The following is a 21,258-nucleotide window of genomic DNA, read 5'->3' on the forward strand; positions in this document are numbered from 1 at the left end:
CTGGTTTTGTGATCTGTAATGTTTTCCCTTTTTTCAATGATATTTCCACAAAGCCAGAGATCTTCTACTCTGGTCTTAGAGAAACCCAATTCAGCATGTTTTGTAAGTCACCATTAAATCAATTTCTAAAGATCAGGAACAATTCCACTGAGATCAATTCCACAGGTTTTTGCTAAAATGAAACTCAAATCGCAGTTCTCAATCATAATTCTTGGGGGCTTTGTGTCAATTATGATGAGCAGTCAATTAAACAACTAACCTTGTTATTTTATAAATTAGATTTTTTAAATTATTTTTCTTCTCTTTTATAAATCTTTTACTGGTGATTACAGAAGACATTCAAAGTAAAATTACTTTAAAATCACCTCAGAGCTTGGTTAGAAGTATTACAGTTATGTAGCTAACTGGTTAAATTAAATTAATTAGACCACCTATATAACTGAGAATGTGGGTGTAACACAAACCAGAAGATATCAAACCCTTCAGGAATTGAGTTTAAGACTCCTGCTTTAGGAATCAAATCCAAGTACTCTTCAGCCTTCAAGGACCAGAGTTCTCTTAATTGAATGGATTACTTGCTTGATTAATCAATAGTTTAGAGATGCTGCCAATCTTAAAAATAAGATTAACTATAAAGCTATCTGGCTTGGGTTCTTACAGGATGGAGACTACTGCTTTAAGCAAATTAAAATCAAATAAAATTTAACATAAGGTATTGATCTGAGCAATGTGTTGTTAACTTGGGGTAAGCATACAGTACATGTTCTGTGTACACAGCACTGAAAATTCACTGCTAAAGGCTCATACACGAAGTGCTGTCAGGCTCATGCAGTGTCATTATGAGAGTTCAGTCTCTCCAAGTAGGTGTGAGCATTTTAATGCTTCTTCACAATGAAACATCAAGTGGGAGTAATCTTAAGCTCTGCATCAACACTTACAAAACCAGTTACACCACCACCCCGCCATAAAATAATGATTTTGATAGGTTTGTGGAAAAATATACTTGAATAAGAAAAAAGGGATTTTTTTTGGGGGGGAGAGAGGATTTTGTTGTTGTTTGCATGTGTTCAATTTTATGTTTGTTTCTGAAATAAGTAAAATAATAATGCTACTTAAAATCTTAGTGTTGTCACAATGTCACACAGGAAACTGGAATCAAAATCTCCACCTTTACAAGTAATTGTGCTGGTTTACCTTTGATACCTGGTGGGATCTGAGAATTGGTTTCCATTGCATAATTATCCTTTAGTAGAACAGAAGAGTATATCACAGTGAGCACTTCTATCCACAATTCTGTCAAGAAAACCAAGGATATCACTGTCATTTATTTCCCATTCGGTGCTCATTATTAACATTATCTTATTTTTTCTCATCTCCCCACCATTTATCTCATTGTTAAATCCCTGAAGCTCAAACATAAAAGAAAATTGCATGTTGTATTTTTTCCAGATAAAAACCCTTCAAATCGACATTAAAACTCTATCGGTGTAGAGCAAAAAAGAAATGCTGAGTGTATACCCACCTGTAGTGTTTGAAAATTGGGAATAGCAATAACCTTTCGAATTTCAAATACTGAATAACTTTGAAAATGATTTCGCACAAACTGAAAATTCCTAGTTAAATACTACACTGGATTTTATAAGAAAATCACAGTATCGTGCATTTCATGAAAAAACTCACCCATTTTCCACTTGCAGCTATTTTTACCTTGCAATCTTGCGATTTAGCTGAACCGAACTTGAACTCGACAACAAGACGCACCAAAGTTCAAATGGATGTAGATTTCACATTTTTTCGATATTCACTTCTCTCGGTGCTCAAAAATGTTTGGGTTACGGCACGTTTCCTGCATGAACACTGATTACTGGAGCACAATGAGCAACATCTTAGTTGAGAGTTAATAGATTTCCGTCTGCTGTTTACTCAGCAGTCGAGTCTTACCAAAGAAGACCCAAATGTTCACCCTTCTTTAATGAATGACCAATAAGCTTTAGGTAAGAGATAAGATATATACGTGTATAATCAGCTGTAAGTACATTACAAATTTAAACTATTTTAAGGCCCCATCTAATAATCTAAAATAAATCTAATAATTAATCATATCTTTGAAAAATATTTTTTCCAAATGATAGGTTGGACGATTCCAATTTGCCGTCTTTTATCTGTTTCATTTAACGTATTATATTAATTTTAATGACGCATTTTTGCGACGTAATTTACATTTGTTCCAATGTACAATAATGTAGCAATCTGAGTGCAGTGTCGTGCACAGTTACAACTGTCTCATTTGGACCAGTAAGCAAATGAATCCCAAATCTGTCAGTACGTGTGTCATGCTCTTGTTCATTCAGTCATCCACACACTTTTCTGGTGTGCACGAAAAGTGAGAGATGGATCTCCGGTTTTATATAGATGGACTAAATAACCTATTTTGTAAAATTAGTATTTTTAAAGACCTGGAACGATTGATGATAAAACTGATAGTGTATTCAAGTTATATTGTCGTTCAAATGGATCAAAAATCAGAATAGTCATTAGCCCTCAACGATTTCCCATCATCAAATTAATTTCTTGCTTATCAATAAACGTGCTCCTAATCTTTAACCAGTTGATGACTTAGTCTTAGGGGGACCTTTAAGACTGTAGTTGTTTTGCCCGACCCCTGCTTCAGACGAACGCATCTGACTTCAATGATTTTGTGCGAATGTGCTTTCCGTACCTCAGTTGTAAAGAATTTCTAATACAGCACACACTATAATAGCTTAAATGAGCCATGTCATGTCGTTCATAAGCAGGGCATTACCCTCCTTGCAGAATCAGTATCTGTTTTCAATCGAGTATTGTAGTGAGCGAATATCTCCCTCTACTGGCCTAGTTAAACGGGATGCATCTAATTCAGGACACAAATGGGGAAACATCACGTTTCCTTACACAAGTTTTCAGTTCTATATAAAAAAAGACACTGTGGTGTTATTTGCTAACTAAACAAAACATTTAACACTGGCATCCCCAAAAATAAAATTCATGTTCATTCTCGCCCGGGCACAGGCCAAGGGAATTTCACAGGTTTTGCTGCTGTAGGACGGCTAATGCTTATGTTCTCACATGAATTAGAAGCAGACAACTTTTGTGTCCTTAAACCTAGACTGCCCCCTCCGAAAGTGCAAACCGGCCAGCCTTGTTCCATCAAGAACGAACACTCTGAAGCCCGTACGGTTGGTGCTAACGAGAAACTGTATGGATGAATAAAATAAAATAGCGGAAACAGTAGCCGAGTCCCATCAAAACATATATTTTTCCTTCTTCATCAATACACTTCCAATGTTCCTTTATTTTTTACATTATTTCATTTGGAAAATTTATTTCGTATACCCCAGCCAAAATAAAAAGGACATCTCTGGAATGTCGTTCTTATTCTACATGTAGACACTCAAGACCTCAGGCCATCTGGGGGTCAGGGCGACAGAATGAGGGGGCGATGGTAGGTTACAAAGTGCATTACTGCATGTGTTATTCTTAATATATCAAGAAAGAAAAAAAAGCTTGCAAACCACACTTTTGAAATACATACTGCATGGATATACTTCAACACTTGCATTTGAACGTGCTGTACAATGATCAAAGAACAGCTATATATCGTACTCATAACTGATCAATTCCAACACATCAGCGTTAATACAAGTTGTAAAAGACTCGGTTTAATGTTATTAGATACTCGTCACCGCATTATTATATCTGGGGCAATTGTCGCAGATTACCTGAATATCAAAAACGTTTTCTTAAAGGGAAAGCCCTTTTTATATCAATAACAATATTGGCATCTGTTTGGACCATTCTGTGGACCAATGTACAATTACATTGCAGATCGAAAATCAAAGGTCATCCTCCCTATTACCCGTTACTGTTCAGCAGTGCCCCTGAATAAGATACAGAGTAACATTGTGAAAGGCATGCAAAACCTAAACGAGCAGATGAGATATTTGGCAGATACCCGTCGGAAAAAACTGCACTGGGCGGGAAATACAGGCAAAATGATTGTCAAGCCATCTGAAAGTCAAAGAAGGTGCGATTACAAAAAAAACCCGTTTAAAAGGTGTGCTGAAGAACAGGAGACATTGTTTAGTGGTTTTTTTTTTTTTTTTGGGGGGGGGAGGATAATTATCTTTATTCGATGCATTTAAGCGCGATGTACGTAGATGCGTGATACTCATTATTTTTAAGCAATGTTGAAATAGACAACCAGAAGCGTATTTTTCTTGAGTATGGGTAAAGGGAAAATGGTGGCTTAAGGTAGAGGCCGCATTCAAATGGCTGAAAGGCCATTTTAATTATTTTACTCGATTTACAACCGAAATGTGGTATGCATGATATTCGGCAACAATAATAGAACAATGCCACAAACCTTTTGCTTCTAAGTTGTATTATGAAACGAGATCGTTATTTGTTGGTAACCAACATTTGCACAGTTTCAATACGACACCCTGTGGCGGGTCCATATAAACGCAGCTGAGTTTTCTGTTGCGTCTCTTCCTACATTCAGACCTAGTATGAGAAACTCTGGTTTGGGATTCCAGGTGCTTGCGTTTCGTGTTGCTGTTGAGACGTTCGGGAAGATATAAAAAAATCTTCAGGCAGACTTCGCTAATTAATGTACAACGGAAAACCATAAAAATGATAGACTGTAATATGGGGTACTGTATCAGGAGCACAGTTAGGCATTCTATGCAACTTGATAAAAACTTTGCCCTGTTTAAACTTGCAGTCTTTACAAACGTCATATATCATATAATAATTTTGGAATGTTTTTGTGGATGAAAGGAAAACAATGAAAAATATTACAAGAATTAGGAAAATGATCACCTGAAACAGGTATTGTAATGACAGAAAATCAGTGGATGTACAGCAACTCATGGATCCAGTGTCTGGTGTAAGCATAACCAATACCAAAACCCGTCAAAGCTTAAACTTTGTGATAGGAGAAACAATGGTTATGCTTTACCCTTTTTCAAAAAGTTAAAGGGAACTGAGAAAGTTTCCTTAACAGTCCATTGAACATACTGTACAGTAGGAGCAAGTTTCCTTGCCGATACAGTAACAGGAAAAAGCTGATGGGGACTGCACCAACTGCTGCATTTCCACTGGGGTGCACATCTCTGCAGTTTTACTCAGTTGTTTTAGCAGTCTGAACTGATTGCGTGGTATCTAGTTGTGCACAGAGAGCACCACTAAATTGCACACCTGGGAGACGACCTGTCGTAGCATGAAAGCTGATGTGCGGATTGTTGCTCTGCTCAAGCCGCCTGTGTGCTCATGAGTCAGCAGTTCGGAGGGGTGGAAAGAGATGGCGTCATTCTCAGCTGCTTTCAGCCAGGCTGTCAAGTCAGCAGCCGACTTCAGCAAGGGAACACAGATGTCATTAAAGTCAAAATGCACTGAATCCGCCGTAGAGACAAGGCACACTTCTACAACACGAGCACGACCCCTGTGACATCCTGGAATGTCAGACTAGAAATGTACTTCATAGCCCTTATGTGGGTTACAACTGGACAGTCAAAGTAAATACAAATTTTAATCAATGGAGTGGAATCAAAGGGCTGGATGTGATGGCCTTTTTAATTTCTATTTTAATGATGGTGATCACAGGCAAGACAGGATTTTGTTTACAAGCGGGTTTTTTTAAAATCAATAATTGCAAATGTAATTTCTTCCAACCTACTGAATCACAGCAAATAAAGTGCCCTATTGTAACAGTGAGCTGTGAACCCAGGTGTTAAGTCATGAAAATGGAATCAATCACACAATTGGACACTGCACATGAGGCCTACATATGCTGGGGATGGACTGTTGAAAGATTTGCTTTGAAACGGCTTTTTTCCCCACATTTAAAAAACATACTTTGACATTGTACAATGTATGGACAATCTTTTAAAATGGACTCACTTTAAACCAAAAGAGAGAAAAGAATTCCAAAGGCATCAGAGTGCTTTTTGTGCAAACTGGTCGATTTTGTCTAAAAGGACTTGAATCAGTAATGAAAGTTGCACGATGGAGTTAACTCTTTTGACTACAATAGAAAAAGCAGATTTTCACCTTTGAAAAACTTACAAAAACGTGTCTGATGTAAGGGCAGTAATGGACAACATGCAGGTTAGTCAAACTGAGCTTCTAATTACATTGTTGATGCAGCACTTGAAGTCCCCATTTACTAAAACACTAAGCTACAGGCAATAGAAAAAGCAGGCATCCAAATTAAATAACAGAACCTTTCTTCACAAAAAATAAATGTTGTAAATAATCAGCTCTACAAAATTTAACCTGCAGGGATTCTTATTTAGCTCCCTGATAAAGGAATTATTTTTTTAAAAATCAGCTAAATTCAAATATCACAAAGCAACACAATAAAATATATTTACAAATCTATTCAATACTCCAAAATAGCTGGGCTCCAATCCTCATTTTTTAAATTAGAAAATATATGCTGATGCATGAAACCAAAACCCAGGCAAACTGAATATTTCTGCACTGTTGTGGTTGCTATTTCATTGGATATGGTTTGCTTTCAGTTTTGTTTACCATTTTAATAGTCATGACAAAGGTAATAAGGATTTCTTCTTCATATAGGAACAATGTGTGTCCTTTGCTTTGTAATCCAATAACCAGTCAGTAAACTTTATAGAAAAAACTGGCTTGTCATTCTTATTTTCCATTTATCATTTGGAGACGTACTGTATCTATTAAGCCAATTAAGATATGGTTTACTTGCTGCAAAGGCAAACGATACTGATAGCCATAGCTAAGTATATAAATCTCCATCTTTAAAATATAATTGCTGTGTACACGTGTTTTTGAGAAAGTGCTTCATTTAATACTTCTATAATTTCCACGTTACATGAATAACTACAATCAATCAACTGATCTATGTTCCGGTTTTACTTTCTATCACTATCCTAGACAATCAGAGGTGTAGAATTTCTTAAGTATGAAACATTTATAATGCTGAAAGTCAGCATTTTTTTGCAAGGAAAAAGCTTTTGTTTTTGTAATACCATTCCCCAGAAATAGTTTGTTTGTTTTTTTTTTAAAAAAGGGTCTTTAGAAAGGTACAAAATGTTACCTGGAACAGAGACTTGATTTTTAAGCTGTCTACTGTGTAATACAGTGAGAAAAGGAAATAAGTGTGTGATTTTCAAGCCACCCCACCAGGACACATCCTCATTTTCTTAATCACAGCTATCTCACCAGGACTTCAAACACTTACTGCAAATAAAGTTCAGTTCCAACTCATATATTATTTATTCCATTTAAAGGATGTTTACTACAATACACAGGTTTGTCTTATAAATAATGCAAACACGCTGTGCTGTGATTTTGTATTGTTTTGAAAATGCTCAGTTTTTTTCATGCTGAGACTTTAAATATTTACATTTAATTAAAGGACTAAGAGCAAAGTTGTATGTGTGTGTGTGTTATGTGCCCCAGGTTTCTAATTTCATTTTGTTGTTGTCTTGGACGATCTGGTCCTCAATCCCATGACTGGACATTACAACTGATGTCAACATGATTTTTTAAAAACAATTGATATAATGTGAATTTAGTGATATTTTGAAATTTACACCTCAACTTAAATTAAGCTGAACCTGACCAAGAAAATAATGTACACCTTTATAGTTCAGTGAAAAGTTGCACCTAATATGATCATAAAATATTTCCCCATCAGGAATCTTTGTTTTTTAGAACATCTTACAGTGCCCTCCAGATTTATTCATACCCTGACGAAATAGGAACAAAAACATACTATTGAGCAATGGACTGGACAGTGCGTCTACTTTTTAAAAAATCTAAAGATGTAATACTGTAATTGTAATAGCATTTAACACAGAAATGTCACAGTTTTAATAAATAACTGAATTCCAGAGTAATGTTTATTCACGCCTTAATGCGATCCTAATGTTATCTGCATGAATCTGGCATTCATGGTTGGGGTACAAGGAAGAACCCTGTATTATCTTGGATTTACTGCATTACACCGACACCTGGAACCTTACCAGCAGATACAAAATTGAGCTTTTCAGACATGCCCACGAGTGGTATGTATTATGTTTCACATACAAACAGAAAAGCTTATCAGAAAACACCTGTGCCTCACTATGAAAGATGGCAGGGGGTTGTTTTGCTTCCACAGACCCTGGAGCCTTAGCCAAAATAGGGGGAATCATGAACTCCCAACACAGACAAGAATAGTTTGTCCAAGCTGTCCAAGTACCACAAATCTGCTTAAAAATTTCAGCATGACAATGATGCAAATCCAATCAACAAAGAAATGATTAACTACACAAAATATGTTCTCGACCAACCATTTTACTCTCCAAACATCAGTCCAATCTGATGTTTCTGGTTTGAACTCAAAGAAGGCAATTCATAAACCGAATGATTTGAAAGACGCACCGCAATCCTGCCAGGAGGAACAGTCAATTCCACCCACCCTCCATCAGAAATGCAACATAGCACACTATAGGAGGCATCTTGTGAGTGTAATCTCTGCCAGAGGAGGATTTACCAAATACTAACTGTATGGGCTGTGAATATATTAACCTTAATGTTTTCTGGATAGCATTATTCATGAGAACTATCATTTTGCTCTGTGCAATACTATTAAGATTACAGTAGCATTTTTATACTTTCTTTAGGGAAGACAGATTATCCCATCCACATATCTATTATATAATTAAACAATGTTTTTGATACTATTTAACGGGGGGTAGGAATAAGTATAGAGGACACTGTATGCAGTATGTTTAGTTGTCACATCACCCTATTTTCCTTTTCCTAAAACTATTTATTGCAGTACCTGCTGTTCTATGGTTTGGCATTAAAAACAAATATTTCAGGTTTGCTGCTTGCAAACAGCAAGCAAATTTTTTGTATTTCAATTGACTTTGAATTAGAAGTGCTGCTGCCATAGTTCTTTGCAGCACAGTTTCTCTCAACAGGCAAATCAGTAATATTTAAATTACAACCTTATCCTGTTACTGAACTCCAGAAACAATTAGACAACCGCTGTGGCCTGGAAGTCTGAAGTCTGCTGAAAAAAAAACACTACAAAGGGGAAAAATGACTATTAACAGCAGAACATTGGTCTGGAAAGGAACAAAGTTAGTCTTGTTTCTTTAGTTAACCTAAAGCATCTTTGCAAGAATGAAAAATCTATTCTGACTGTTATGTGCCTTAGGTCATTGTCAGCTTCATCTTTTAAAATAAAAACCCTTTCTGATTACGGTGTGGCAATACTGTCTGCACAGAACGAGCCCATGTGTCTGACTTGCTCCCAGAATACACCCATACTGTACATGGGGCCGAAAAGAGTGAAATTCTTAAGTAATGTCCCATCCTCAAAATTCAAGTTTGGCAAAACATTTAAAAAAAAAAACTTCATCTCATAAATACAGTAATACTTGTTCCTAAAAGCTACCAGACATACTACATAAGATACCGAAAGTCTGGAAAAACCTATGTGACAGTTTGACAATGCACATGCTACCTCTCTTTAATTCTTGTTTCTCTCATTCTTGATGGACATACAGTACTGTATTATTCAGAATGGAGGACATGTGCAGGGGAGGGGGTGGGGAGCTCCACAATGTCCTAGATAAAAGCTGCAGCACAGCAGAAAGTTAAGTGTTTGCATGTGTCTTACCCTGATCCCATGGGGAGGAGGAAAAAGCCTAACACGTCCTTCTGGTCTACAAGTATACAAATGGAAAAACAGAGTTCCTCCTGAACAATATTAGTAGCGGGTAAAGCCAAGAACACAATCATATAAAAGTTCTAATTAAAACACAAAAAGAGTGCAAACTAATGATAAACACCAGGGGGGGGGGGGGGGCAGGTGGGGAACTGGGGCTCCGCACTGTGACATCCTTTGGTTTTATCAGGAGAGTGGGGGGGGGTGGGGGTTGTGTAGTGGAGCTTGCTGCCTACATCTCTACCTGCAAGGCATAAGGCAAGTCACGGGTAACTGCCAGGAAGCGTTGAAGAAAAAAAAAATCCTGCCTCCCTCTCATTGGTCGATTCGCAGCAGGGGGGCCAAACCGGTCCTGTGGGGGACAACCTGATGGACCCTGGGATACCTGGTCCCACCCATATGCACATTTCATCCGGAATCTGCTTTCTTTCACAACAGCAGATGGAATTAGAGTATTAACTGATGTGTGAACTCGTCTGCCGCTGACCCGCTCGAACGTGTCAAGCTAGCGCAGGCACACCTCAGACAGTCAGTATCATTTCATTCTGAGAGCTGAAGGCAAGAAAATCCATTCATTCGACTGCAGAAGATTCTGGAGTAGAAGACTCAAAAGAATCTTAGAAACAGAAGACAGCCAATTTCTCCCTCGTCCAAATAAGCTGACACTGACATTTCCACAGCATGGGACACAGTGGCCTTTTGTTTCTTAGGGCATCTTCACCTCAGATACAGAAATGACAAACTCATATCGCTGCTCACTGCAGACACAGAATCCAGTACTGGGACATAACAGCTCAAGACGATTGCAATAAAAACCAGATCACTTCATCCGATTTCTGGAAAGCACGTGTGGATTTGTTTTTCTCAGTTTCTTTCACTGACATGTCGCACAGAATGGTCTTGCATGCCCTTCTCCAATGGCTCTTAGGTCATTAGGGGAAATCAGGCCAGGTCCTCTTATATCCAATCAGTACTGGATTTCTGCCAGTTAGAAATGGCAAAACACCATATGACTGTTTGGGGGGAGTGCCACAGGCTGGGCCTTCATCTTCCCCAACCTGTCAAATGAGGAACTCCCCAGGGCAGGGCTGGCTCCCACAGGCTCGGTTTGGCGCTTGAACGCTGGCTTGTTTAAGTTTCAGTTCGGTTATCGATTGGTTTGTCTGCTAAGTCCCTCTCTCTCCGGCCCTGTGTGTGCCCAGGTCCGCCTGCGGCACGGCGCGAGCGGGCGGCTGTCCTGGCAGGCCGGCGCTCCCCTCGGCGCACTCCAGTCCCCGGGCCGGCGCTACTGCAGGTTCTTCAGGATGCGCCCGTAGCGGAAGTCGTAGACGTGGCGACACAGGAACACGAGGTCGGGGTCAATGTGCGCGGGGACGCGGCGGTGTGCCGGGATGAAGTACTCGGGGGAAGGCGGCACCATGGGGGCGCTTTCGGGGAGACCCTCTCCACGCCGCTTTACCAAGGCACAAAATCTGAAAGAAGAACCCAGGGCACACCTTCATCGGTCTTCAAAAGCAAGCACACAGTTACCCAGACATTCATTTTCCTCAAGAACCATCGGAAATTATTTAAAGGAGAAAAAAAGATGTGCTGTTGGATGGAAAGTCACTGTTACAGTCTATGATCTGAATGCTGACTGTGTCCTACACCAAACAGCAGCTCAGTGTGACCCATAATGATGCCTTCTGTACATACCTGCACTTGTACCAACATCACACACAGTCTGCCGATACCCTAATATGTCCAGGTTGACTACACGGGGACTGTGATTACTAATGTACAGCAAAAGCAATCTTGTAAAACACTAGGGAATGATATTCTGCATTCATGAATTTGATCTTTAGTCCTCTGCGCTTGTTTGCTAAATATTGTGCAGTTTTGTGTAGTTTTTGCTGGAATTTTGTGGAGCAAAGAAACCCCCCTTTAAAATGTAACTTAACAAAAATGGATCTCGCAGATTTGCCCATAGGAAGTTTCTTTAAATGTTTCATTTCTGAATAACACCTTCAACTGGTACAATGAAATTTTTGTTTTGACAGAAATATAGCCAGGAGCAAACTATTTTTCCCAACTGGTGTGATTTTGCATTGTTAGATGTACAAATACAGCTCAATCCATAAAAAAGAAACAAGTTAATCTGAGGCTAACATAAAGTCTTTTTTGCAGCGTCCCAGCTGACACCAGCACAAAGGCTAAAAAAATAATAACTTTGTACATGCTCATTTCAGACTAGTCAAATGGGAGATTCTTGAATAAAAACATTGAGATGTTTTTGAAATGATGCACCAAAGTAACTGCATCTCCTACAAACCTCCTAATTAGTGGACAATCCTCGTAGAATAAATAAATTGTTGAATGGGGGGCTGGGTCTGTGTGAAAAGAAACATGTTTAATTCCACACTGAAAAGTAGAAAGAAGAAAAACAACACTTTGACGGCTGACACCTGAAACAGGCTCAACATTGAGTCTTCCTTTTTTCTACTTTTTAGCATGGAATTTACCTTAACCTGTTCCTAATTAAGTCTTCTCCATGGGCAGGGGAACACATGAGCTCAGAATCAACACAACAATCGACAGTTACACGATTTGCACAGCAAAGTGCGCCAGTGCCACCTACCTACAGTATTGTGCTAATGTCAGGACGTAGCACTTATCTTCTATGCAGGCCACACTGTTCTCATCCTGATGCCGAGATGCAAATATCTCATTCTGAAACGGGGGAGAAAAACATTCACATGACTAAACTGAGGACTGAATAAAGCACTACACTGCCGCACACTGCTCTGCCCACAAAATACCCACTAAATTTGCTTAGGGTTGTCCCCCACTACTGACAAATGGTTGCACATTGACGGCTCTGATTTATGAATGCTTTTAGTGCAGGTCGGCGACGGGGGTATAAAAAATATCCGAAGTCAGAAATACAGAAAATATCTTTTCTCAGAGCAAAAAACTATTGTAGAAGTCTTTTCATCTTGAAAACAATAGCAAACTAAATTCCAGAACTGTAAATTCTAACAAATCCAACTTCTAGAAAGTCTAAGAGTTAGCATTATATACAACACATAACGCAAGATATTAACTTCATAACTTTGTTACAATCAATAAGTCTCCCGCAAAACATCTTATTAGTAGGACAGGACGTGAACTACTGACCTCACAGTGCATGCTGGGAATTCTGCCCCCTTGAGTGTGTTCTGGTCGATAATACCAAAACAGACTCATCATGAGTTCTCCTGAAGGACAAGAACACAACACACTGGTCAGGGCAAGACTGCAGCATGGATCATCTCCATCAGACAGGCATAAGTAACAGCAGCTCTCAACAGAACAAGACAGAAGACAAACATGACTTTGCAGCTTTGTTACAGACATGTGGTTATACCACACTTCTAAATGACTGTCTATAAAAAAAAACTGAAAATATATTACTCTAAATTTCATTTAGCACAGGTATTTCAATTTTCTCACATCTAAACTTACTAGTTTTACGTATACCCCCCTCCTACATGAGTTGTAAATAATAACTGTTAATTACCCAATGTACTAGATGAACCAAATAACCTTTTTATGTTCTTAATCCTTAATCTCCTTTTATAACAATTTTTGTTCTAATTTCAGCCAATAAGTCAAAGTTATTCCAAGAACACCAGGTTTGGACGCTGCTGGTTCTCTTGAGCCTCCCAGAAGGAACATCAAATACAATGTGTCCTTTTTGTGTTCGACATACTCATGGCTCATTAATTCAAGAGAAAAACCTCCAGCCTCCAGTGAAATGCTAGGATTGGTGAATTACGAGCACTTGTGGGTTTCTAAAAAGCCTGTTTTGCAACCACAAAGAGCAAAGGGGGGAGTTAATATCGGCAGACATAGGACTTTACAGAGAAAGTACCAAGAAGATCATCCGCTCAGGTTAAAAAGCAAAGCCACTGAAGCTGAAAAGACAACACATTTTAAAGAAAAGAGAATCCAATACAATTTATATGGCTTTCTTAACAATGATACATTTATATAAAGGAATTTAATGAGACAAATAAGAAGCCACATGCCAGTTAAAAAAAGCCACATATTAGTTGGAGGATATGACAAGGGGTGAGAGACAAAGCTGCCAATTGCAAAGCTTTTTGCAAACTCCTTTTAAAAAAGATGAGAGGAGAGCAAGAGTAACAGTCTGTTTACAGCTGAATTAAGAAAGCCTCCCTAGTGTCTGAAAAAGAAACGATACAATCTACCACCTGACAGAGAGGAAAGGGATAGCTGGTGTTTAATTAGGAACGGTAGCCTGGGTCTGCTCACCAGTCTTGGGGTCTTCCCACAGGGCAGAGATTTTGGCCACATAGGGAAGGGACTTCTTGCGTGGTCCAGAACGGAGTAGGACAGTGTCTCTGACCCGGATGATCTCCCCGTCCCGCTGCACTCCTTCGTAACACCGCCGGAGGGCAGGCTCATCTTCCCCCTGCACCGAAAACACAGGGCAGCCCGCTCACATCAGCGCTGACAGGCACGTGCCAACCAACCACCTTTAGGGGCCGAAGCGATCGGGCTCCCTCAAACTATACTGCATGAGGCAAGGATCGAGCAGGAATCTAGGACAGCATTACTGTACACAGATGCAGATTTAAAAAACTCCCCCAAAACAAAGCAAAACTCATGAGAAACATAAGGTCACTGCCAAGAAGGTTTTCCATCTATAAAATTCTGGATTTTTCTGATCCAATTCAAACTGGTCAGCAGATCTGTCTGTTACTCAGAAGAAATGCCCTGAACTACTGTGCCTGCTGATATCAGAAGAGCTGGACACATTGGGAGGGACTTGGGAAAGGCCAGCAGCTACAGTATATCATCCTGCAACTCACAGCTGGCAACTCACTGAAGCTCAGCATCCCATCCAAGTACAGCTCACACCCAGGTACTGTGAACCTGGTCAGTACCTGGATGGAAGTCCTCCTGGAAGAGGTGTTAATAAGACCAGGGGGCGCTCACTCTGCGGACCGCGTGAGTCCTAATGTCCCAGTATAGCGACGGGAACACTTTCTTGTAAAAAAAGCCGTCTTTTGGATGGGACGTAAAACCGAGGTCCTGACTCCTGACTCTCCATGGTCAAACTCCAGGGCATGTCTTGAAAAGAGTGTGGGGGTGTTAACCCCGGTGTCCTGGCCAAATTCCCCCTGGCCCTTACCAATCATGGCCTCCTTATAATTCCCATCTATGAACTGGCTTCATCACACTGCTCTTCTCTAATAGCATACATTCTCTGATGCGTGGTGAGCAGACTGGCGCACTATGGCTGCCATCACATCACCCAGGTGTGAGGTACATATTGGTGGCAGTCTAGAGGAGTCCCCATTACCTGTTAAGCGCTTTTAAGTGGCGCGTCCAGAAAAGTACTATATAAGTGTAAGGGTTATACTCATAATCATAATAAGGAAATAATTACAATAAAGGGGCCGACTCACCACTATGAAGACTTCCTTCTCGATGGGCAGGCCGATGGGCAGCCAGCCATTCGTGGCCCGGCGGCGAGTTATCCTCTGCTGCTTGCCCGTGCTGCTGGCATGGCCAGGGGTGAGCTGGCTGTCAGAGAGATGGGGGCAGCCGGCGGTACTGCGGACCCCAGAGCGGGAACCACTGGGGGGTTTGGCACTCTGGGGGCACTCCCGCGCCACCTTCAGCTGGGCCTGGGGCTGGCTGGGGTCCGAGAGGGGTGTCTGCACGTGTGGCACTGACTGGGCAGCAGGAGGCACCGTGGGCACCGGGCATCCTGAGAGGGGCAGGGTGGGAGAGACTGGAATGGCTGGGCTGTGCCCATCCAGGGAAGTGATGTAGCTCTCTGAAACGCACAGAGCTCACAAGATCAGCAATGTACTCACACACACACACAACTCTAGAACACCTGACAAGCAGCTCAGCAACACTAAACCAACAGTAGGTTAGAAATATATTTAGAATACAAAACACATTAGAAAATGGCCTAAAAAAAGAACACAACATTAAAAATTCCCCCAAAAACATCCATACACTCGTTTAGAAAGAAATGCACCTGTTAAAGCAATCAAGGTACCAGACAGTAGATTTGAGTTTCTATTGCATAAATGGATCTCTCAATGTTTCTGTACTAAAACCACAAAAATGCAAACCAACATTTTCCAGACAACAAATATGCTTTTTTATAAATGTCTAATTGAGGTTCCACAGCACACCACACAACATACTTCTTGTTTTTCTGGTGATCTGTGTTGCCGAATGCAAATTATATGATTTGGGATCAGACACTTTCCTAATGGATAAGAAACTACATTAAGCACCAAGTATAAATCTGCAGCACTGTAGTCATTCACACAAAGAAGTGTGGAAAAGTACAGAAAAATTACATGCTTTTTTGTGCTTCTGGTAGTACTGTAGAATTTCAATACCAAATGCTCGGTGTCAGATGTTGAAATTCAGCTTTTATTAACCAAGATATACTAATTGAATCTACAGTAGATACTGAGTATAGAGCCTGATGCAATCATTTGCTGAGCTGTAAATACCAAACAAAAAAATTGTTTACTTTATTTGGGTTTTATTTAAGCTTTTATATAGTCCTGTAAAAACAACAGGCTGTGGAATAAAGGGATGGTGAGTCCTGTTGTGATGAGCCAGGTAAAAAAAGAGGCCACAAAGTGCTGGTTCTGGCGACTCTCTGCACAGTGAGACAGTGCCTGTGAGGCACTGAGGACTGGAGTCCTGACAAGCAGCGTATACAGACTCCTACCCTGGCAGCCTTTATCATCTCCTCTGCAATGCATTAACCCAGCAGGGAGGTACATAACAGGACCTGCCAGAGGGATCCTGCATGCAGCTTTGACCAGTCCCTCAGGTCAGCTTTGAAAAATGAATACAGATCAACAAAGTGCTCAAGCATGCACTTCAACAGTCAGCCTTAGAGTACGTTGCAGGCAGGCCCTGTTTGCTTGCTGTGTACCTCTCACCTTCCAGCAGCAGGGGGAATCAGTAGGAACTGCACACTGGTCATTAATCACAGCTGTGCAAGGCCACCCCTTAGACAGTAACTAAACTGTATCAGATGTAAGGGTTGGGCGATGGTGTAACTCTCTCTTGAACTCAGGGTTTTTATTAATTTTAGCTCCTGTGGTTTGAGGTTCTGAATCATAGTAAATGGTCTGCTGGTATGATATGTTGGCCAGTCAGTGCAAGTATATTTGAGGATTTTCCAACCATATGTCTATGGATCCTTTGGTCTTGAGATACTTGTGTTGTGCTCCAAAAGTGAGATCACTTTGGCACTGTATGATTTTATAAAACCCAGGTTTGCAAGACTTATGAAAGACCTTATGACATTGTTATTTTGGCAGATGAAACCGGGATCTATTCTGATGTGCTTAAGTGCCTTGATCCTCTCAGGATTAAACCAGATAAGTGTGAGAAACCCAACCCCAATAACACAGTGTTTTACTTTCTGAAACATTAGTATATAGCAGCAGCAGTGGCTCATATAGGACAAGTGCTTTGCTACAGCTCTATCCCCCTGGCAGAAAGTGACCCCTGTCTGCCTGTTTCTTACAGCTTCACTCTGCAGGCCTGTGACTCAGTTCCTGAAGAACTGGGAAACTGTGACATTCCTGCTTGATGAGTGTACTGTGAGGAATTTTGTTCTGCATACTGAGCTACAAGGGACAAGAAGCCTCATACAGATGATGAACATGCCAGAATCCAGGAAAAAGTAGACTTTGAATTAGGGGAATGGACTCTGGCTATAACAGAAAGGAGGTATACAGCTGTTATTTCATACAAGAATTAAAGCTCAATCAGTAGAAGCACCACACTCCTGATAACCTGGAAAACTTGGAGAAGTAAATATGAATCACTGTTAAGGGTGGATATGAAGATGCTCATTTTTTCTTTCAGATTTACATTCTAGTATAAAGGACATGTTTGAGACATGGAAACAAGCCCTTCTCCAAACTGACATTTATGATATTGATACCATTTTAAAACTGCAGGTACGTGCCTCCAAAATTCACTGTGTCCACTCTGCTGATGAACCAAGTCACAATTAAGGCTGGGTTCTGATGAGACATGATGCAGAAATATCCGACACAGCTTGGCTAACTGCTGTTGGGGTTTTCTCTCCATTATTCTTACTGTTATTTTAAAAAGTGCCATCATTGTGTGCAACAACAGCATGAATCAGTCCTCCTGACTCAAGTCCTGAGGTGGGATTGGGACCCAACCAAATTGGTGCAGGCGTGGGACATTTTGTCTCTGTTGTGGGCCAGCAGGCATGAAGCAAACTGACGCTGCTGCGAACGGAGCAGCTGGTGAGATATTAAGGAGTACAGGATAATACAGGACTGTTACCTATATTTACATTGATTAAATACTGACAACACGCTTTTAAAATGGAAGGGAGGTGCTGATACTACACAGCTAGGATGCAAGTTCCTCAATTTGTGAGTAACAAATAAAACACCTCTAACTGCTGTAGCACATTTCTGGCCAGTATGTGAAAGTGCTAACGTGAGCATGGCCGAAGTGCAATAGGCACAGCTAGTTAGCAACTGTTTTAATTCAAGGTAACGTGAACACGGTTCAAGAAACTCTGCATTGTAATATGAATGTGAACTTCTTCTCTGACATGAGAAAAAAATGCAAGACACAAATGAGCTCATATACAGTATGCAGTTGACATACTGTATGATCTTGCTAGAATAAGACATAAGAAGACCAGACGTCCACATTGTATAGCCTCTGCATGACCTAACCAATGATGACGCATTAAAGAGAGGTAAAGTGATATAGAGGTGTAATGATATAGATTCTAGAGTCATGTAGACTGCAAGTTCCACCTTTGGTCTGGATCTCAGAATGTAGCGGTGTCAATGTTTCCTTCAGGGAGGACACATATCTGAGAGACAAACACATAGCATAAAAATACATCCTAATCCTGGTCTCTAGGTACATTAAACCCAAACCTAGGCCCCTGCCTGAGCCCCAGTTTGCCCCTAAGAATCCCAATTGTTGTGGAAAAATGGATTTAGAGTTAACGCGCTGCTTCAAGAATGAACATTCACTCTTCAAATGCCTTCTTTTAATGTCTGACACATAATATTGGAAGCTTTTTGATACCAGCGTACGGTAGAGCCACGAACGATGTATACATCTGGGTTACAGTATTTACACACAGAACGCTTTCTCCGCCTTCTCACCTGTTTTGATTTTGTTGGAGCAGCCAGTGCATCCCGTGTTGAAAGTACATCTCCTGCCCGCGACAGGCTGCACAGCTCTGTAAGCGGCGGCTGTGGTAAAGCTATTGACCCTGCAGGCCTCCCCAAAACAGGGCGACCCCACCGAACCGCAGAAGGCAGGGTGTGGGATCCCCGAGGGGTGCGAGACTGCAGAAGTGAGCAGCTTGGAGCTGGGGCACAGCGTCACGGAGGGCACAGTGGAGGGCGGGTAGGGCACGGGGCCAGTCGTCAGGGGAGGCGAGGAAGCTCCGGGATGGCCGATGTGGAGATAATAGCCTGAGAAGCAAGGATCTGGGCACAGGTAGGGGTGTGTGCCTACGGTCAGGGCAGGATGTGCCAGGGAGTGCGTGGGTATGAGGAACTCTTGTTTGAGGGAGTCAGGAGAATGCTCTTCCGGCTCTGCGTAGGGCTGCCGTCCGAGAAACAGAGCCAGTCTGTGACAGTATTCCATTGACTTCTCTTGGGGACAACAGTAAAATGGGTCCACCTCCGTCTCAGTCTGTTCCTCTTTGACATCCTTCATAGGATACCCCAGCATACTCCGACACTGATTTCCCAATTTGAAGAACCCGTCCCCTCCTCCTGTCGTTCCCTCCCATTCGATTTTTGGGGTAAAACCTTCCTTTTTGCACAACGCACAACTCCCTTGCTGTATCAGCTGGAGTTGCGACGGTTGCTTGTGTCGCCGTTTCCTTGATTTGGGGTGCTGCTTTCCCCCCACCCCTCCACACACTCCCTTGCAGTCAGTCTTTACTCTGCGTTTGTTCCCTGCAGAGGCACTAGTGAGCTTGAGCAGAGCGGCAGCATTCAGTCCTGCTAGGCGCCGAGGGGCAGGGCCATCCGGACAGCCACTCTTTACGCTTTCAGTGTCTATTCGGGCCTTCTTGCGGCTATTGGGACTTCCGCACGAGTCTGATTTTGGAGCATGTGAGCCCTTTGGGGCATCTGCCCATTCTCCTGCATTCATCGGATCCTTGGATAGCTCCTTAGAAGAGACACATTCGCCATGTAACCTCTGCGTGGGCTTCTTGGAGTTTTTTGTCCCCTGTTGGAAATCCTCTCTCTCTAGCAGTAAGCTGTTGACCGCCTCTGCATTTAGAGATGCCAGTCTTCGTTTGCGTGGCTCATGAAGAGGTGAACTCAAGTCAGGTTTTGGTTCGGTTTTTGGTTCCAGTGTCTGGTTACAGACTTGGCTGGTTTTCTTACCACAGCTGTTGAACGTACTCATCTCCTGTCCTTCTTTGCAGCTCTGCTCATGTATATCACTGGACAGATTTTCCAAATTCACGTCATCTTGCACAGTACTCTCCTCGAGACGTGTCAGCACAACACGACAGTTGCGGGTGCCAACCTCAGCCACACCTGATCTCTTCCTCAGTGGGTAGGACTTCCTGTCCTGTTCTCCACTTAGGTCCTTGCTTTCCTTTGCCCCGCCCTTTTTGGCCACGCCCTGCTTGGTCCTGCCTTCTCGCAGTGGGCACTCAGGCCAGGCTCCTCCCATTGCCTCACCATGCGGCCCACCCCCTACCTGGTCCCGGCCTTCACTCGGATACCTACTCAGAGAATCCTTCTGCCGCGCGTGAGTCATTACATACTTTCCCACAGCGCCTGAGGAGACAGAGAAGGAAAACTTATTTTAGTACACAACACATTATATAGCAATTCAGTCCTCTTACAAAATAATTTTTTTTTTTTACTTTTTTATATTAATTTCTTTGCAAATGCCCTTGTCCAAAGAGACAAACAATATTAATATTAATTGTAAATGTACTAAATAAATGGCTGAAATATTGGGTGTTTGATAAATCAAGTAACATTGTATAACTTGTGTTCCACTCTAAACAAAAATTGTAAGAGTACACTAACAGAACAATCCCACAACCTTTTTTTTTAAATTACCCATTTAAAAATATGTTTATATCTAGCCCTTTTACATTTATACAGTATGCAACCATTGTTAAGGATTTCATTTAACACACATTTGTAATGAAGGTTGTTTTAGAGTAAACTCAGCTATGGTCTTAGTAAAAAAAAATAGTTCTCACGTTTTGCTGACAGTTTATATAACTAATTATGTATTCAGTATCATAATTTCATGTCTTCCAGAAAGTCTTCATTAAGAAAAACGGAAGATATTTTTTTCCCCACTTTTGCTTGATACACCAAATTAATTACAGGACTGTAAAATTTACACAGAGTAATGACCTTGAGCACTTCAACAGTCTAAGAAAAATAATTTAACTGGTCTCTAGCACATAACAAAACTAT

The 21,258-nt window shown here is 41.1% G+C and overlaps 1 protein-coding gene across 3 annotated transcripts in view; it reads right to left on the reverse strand.

The window, feature by feature from the left end:
* Positions 1-3,271: 3,271 nt before the first annotated feature.
* Positions 3,272-21,258, reverse strand: part of bahd1 (bromo adjacent homology domain containing 1) — a 58,013-nt gene continuing 40,026 nt past the window's right edge. For all 3 annotated transcript variants that reach the window (XM_088648203.1, XM_088648201.1, XM_088648204.1), the window contains exons 2-7: positions 18,952-20,598; positions 15,199-15,572; positions 14,039-14,198; positions 12,899-12,978; positions 12,360-12,451; positions 3,272-11,214 (exon numbers count right to left, since the gene is read on the reverse strand). In XM_088648203.1, coding sequence (XP_088504329.1) covers positions 11,028-11,214; positions 12,360-12,451; positions 12,899-12,978; positions 14,039-14,198; positions 15,199-15,572; positions 18,952-20,578 — 2,520 coding nt within the window. In that variant the 5' untranslated portion in view covers positions 20,579-20,598 and the 3' untranslated portion in view covers positions 3,272-11,027. The remainder of the gene's footprint in view (positions 11,215-12,359; positions 12,452-12,898; positions 12,979-14,038; positions 14,199-15,198; positions 15,573-18,951; positions 20,599-21,258) is intronic.

Source organism: Lepisosteus platostomus, chromosome 10, assembly GCF_059453375.1.
Source record: "Lepisosteus platostomus isolate fLepPlt1 chromosome 10, fLepPlt1.hap1, whole genome shotgun sequence".
Lineage (NCBI taxonomy): Eukaryota > Metazoa > Chordata > Actinopteri > Semionotiformes > Lepisosteidae > Lepisosteus > Lepisosteus platostomus.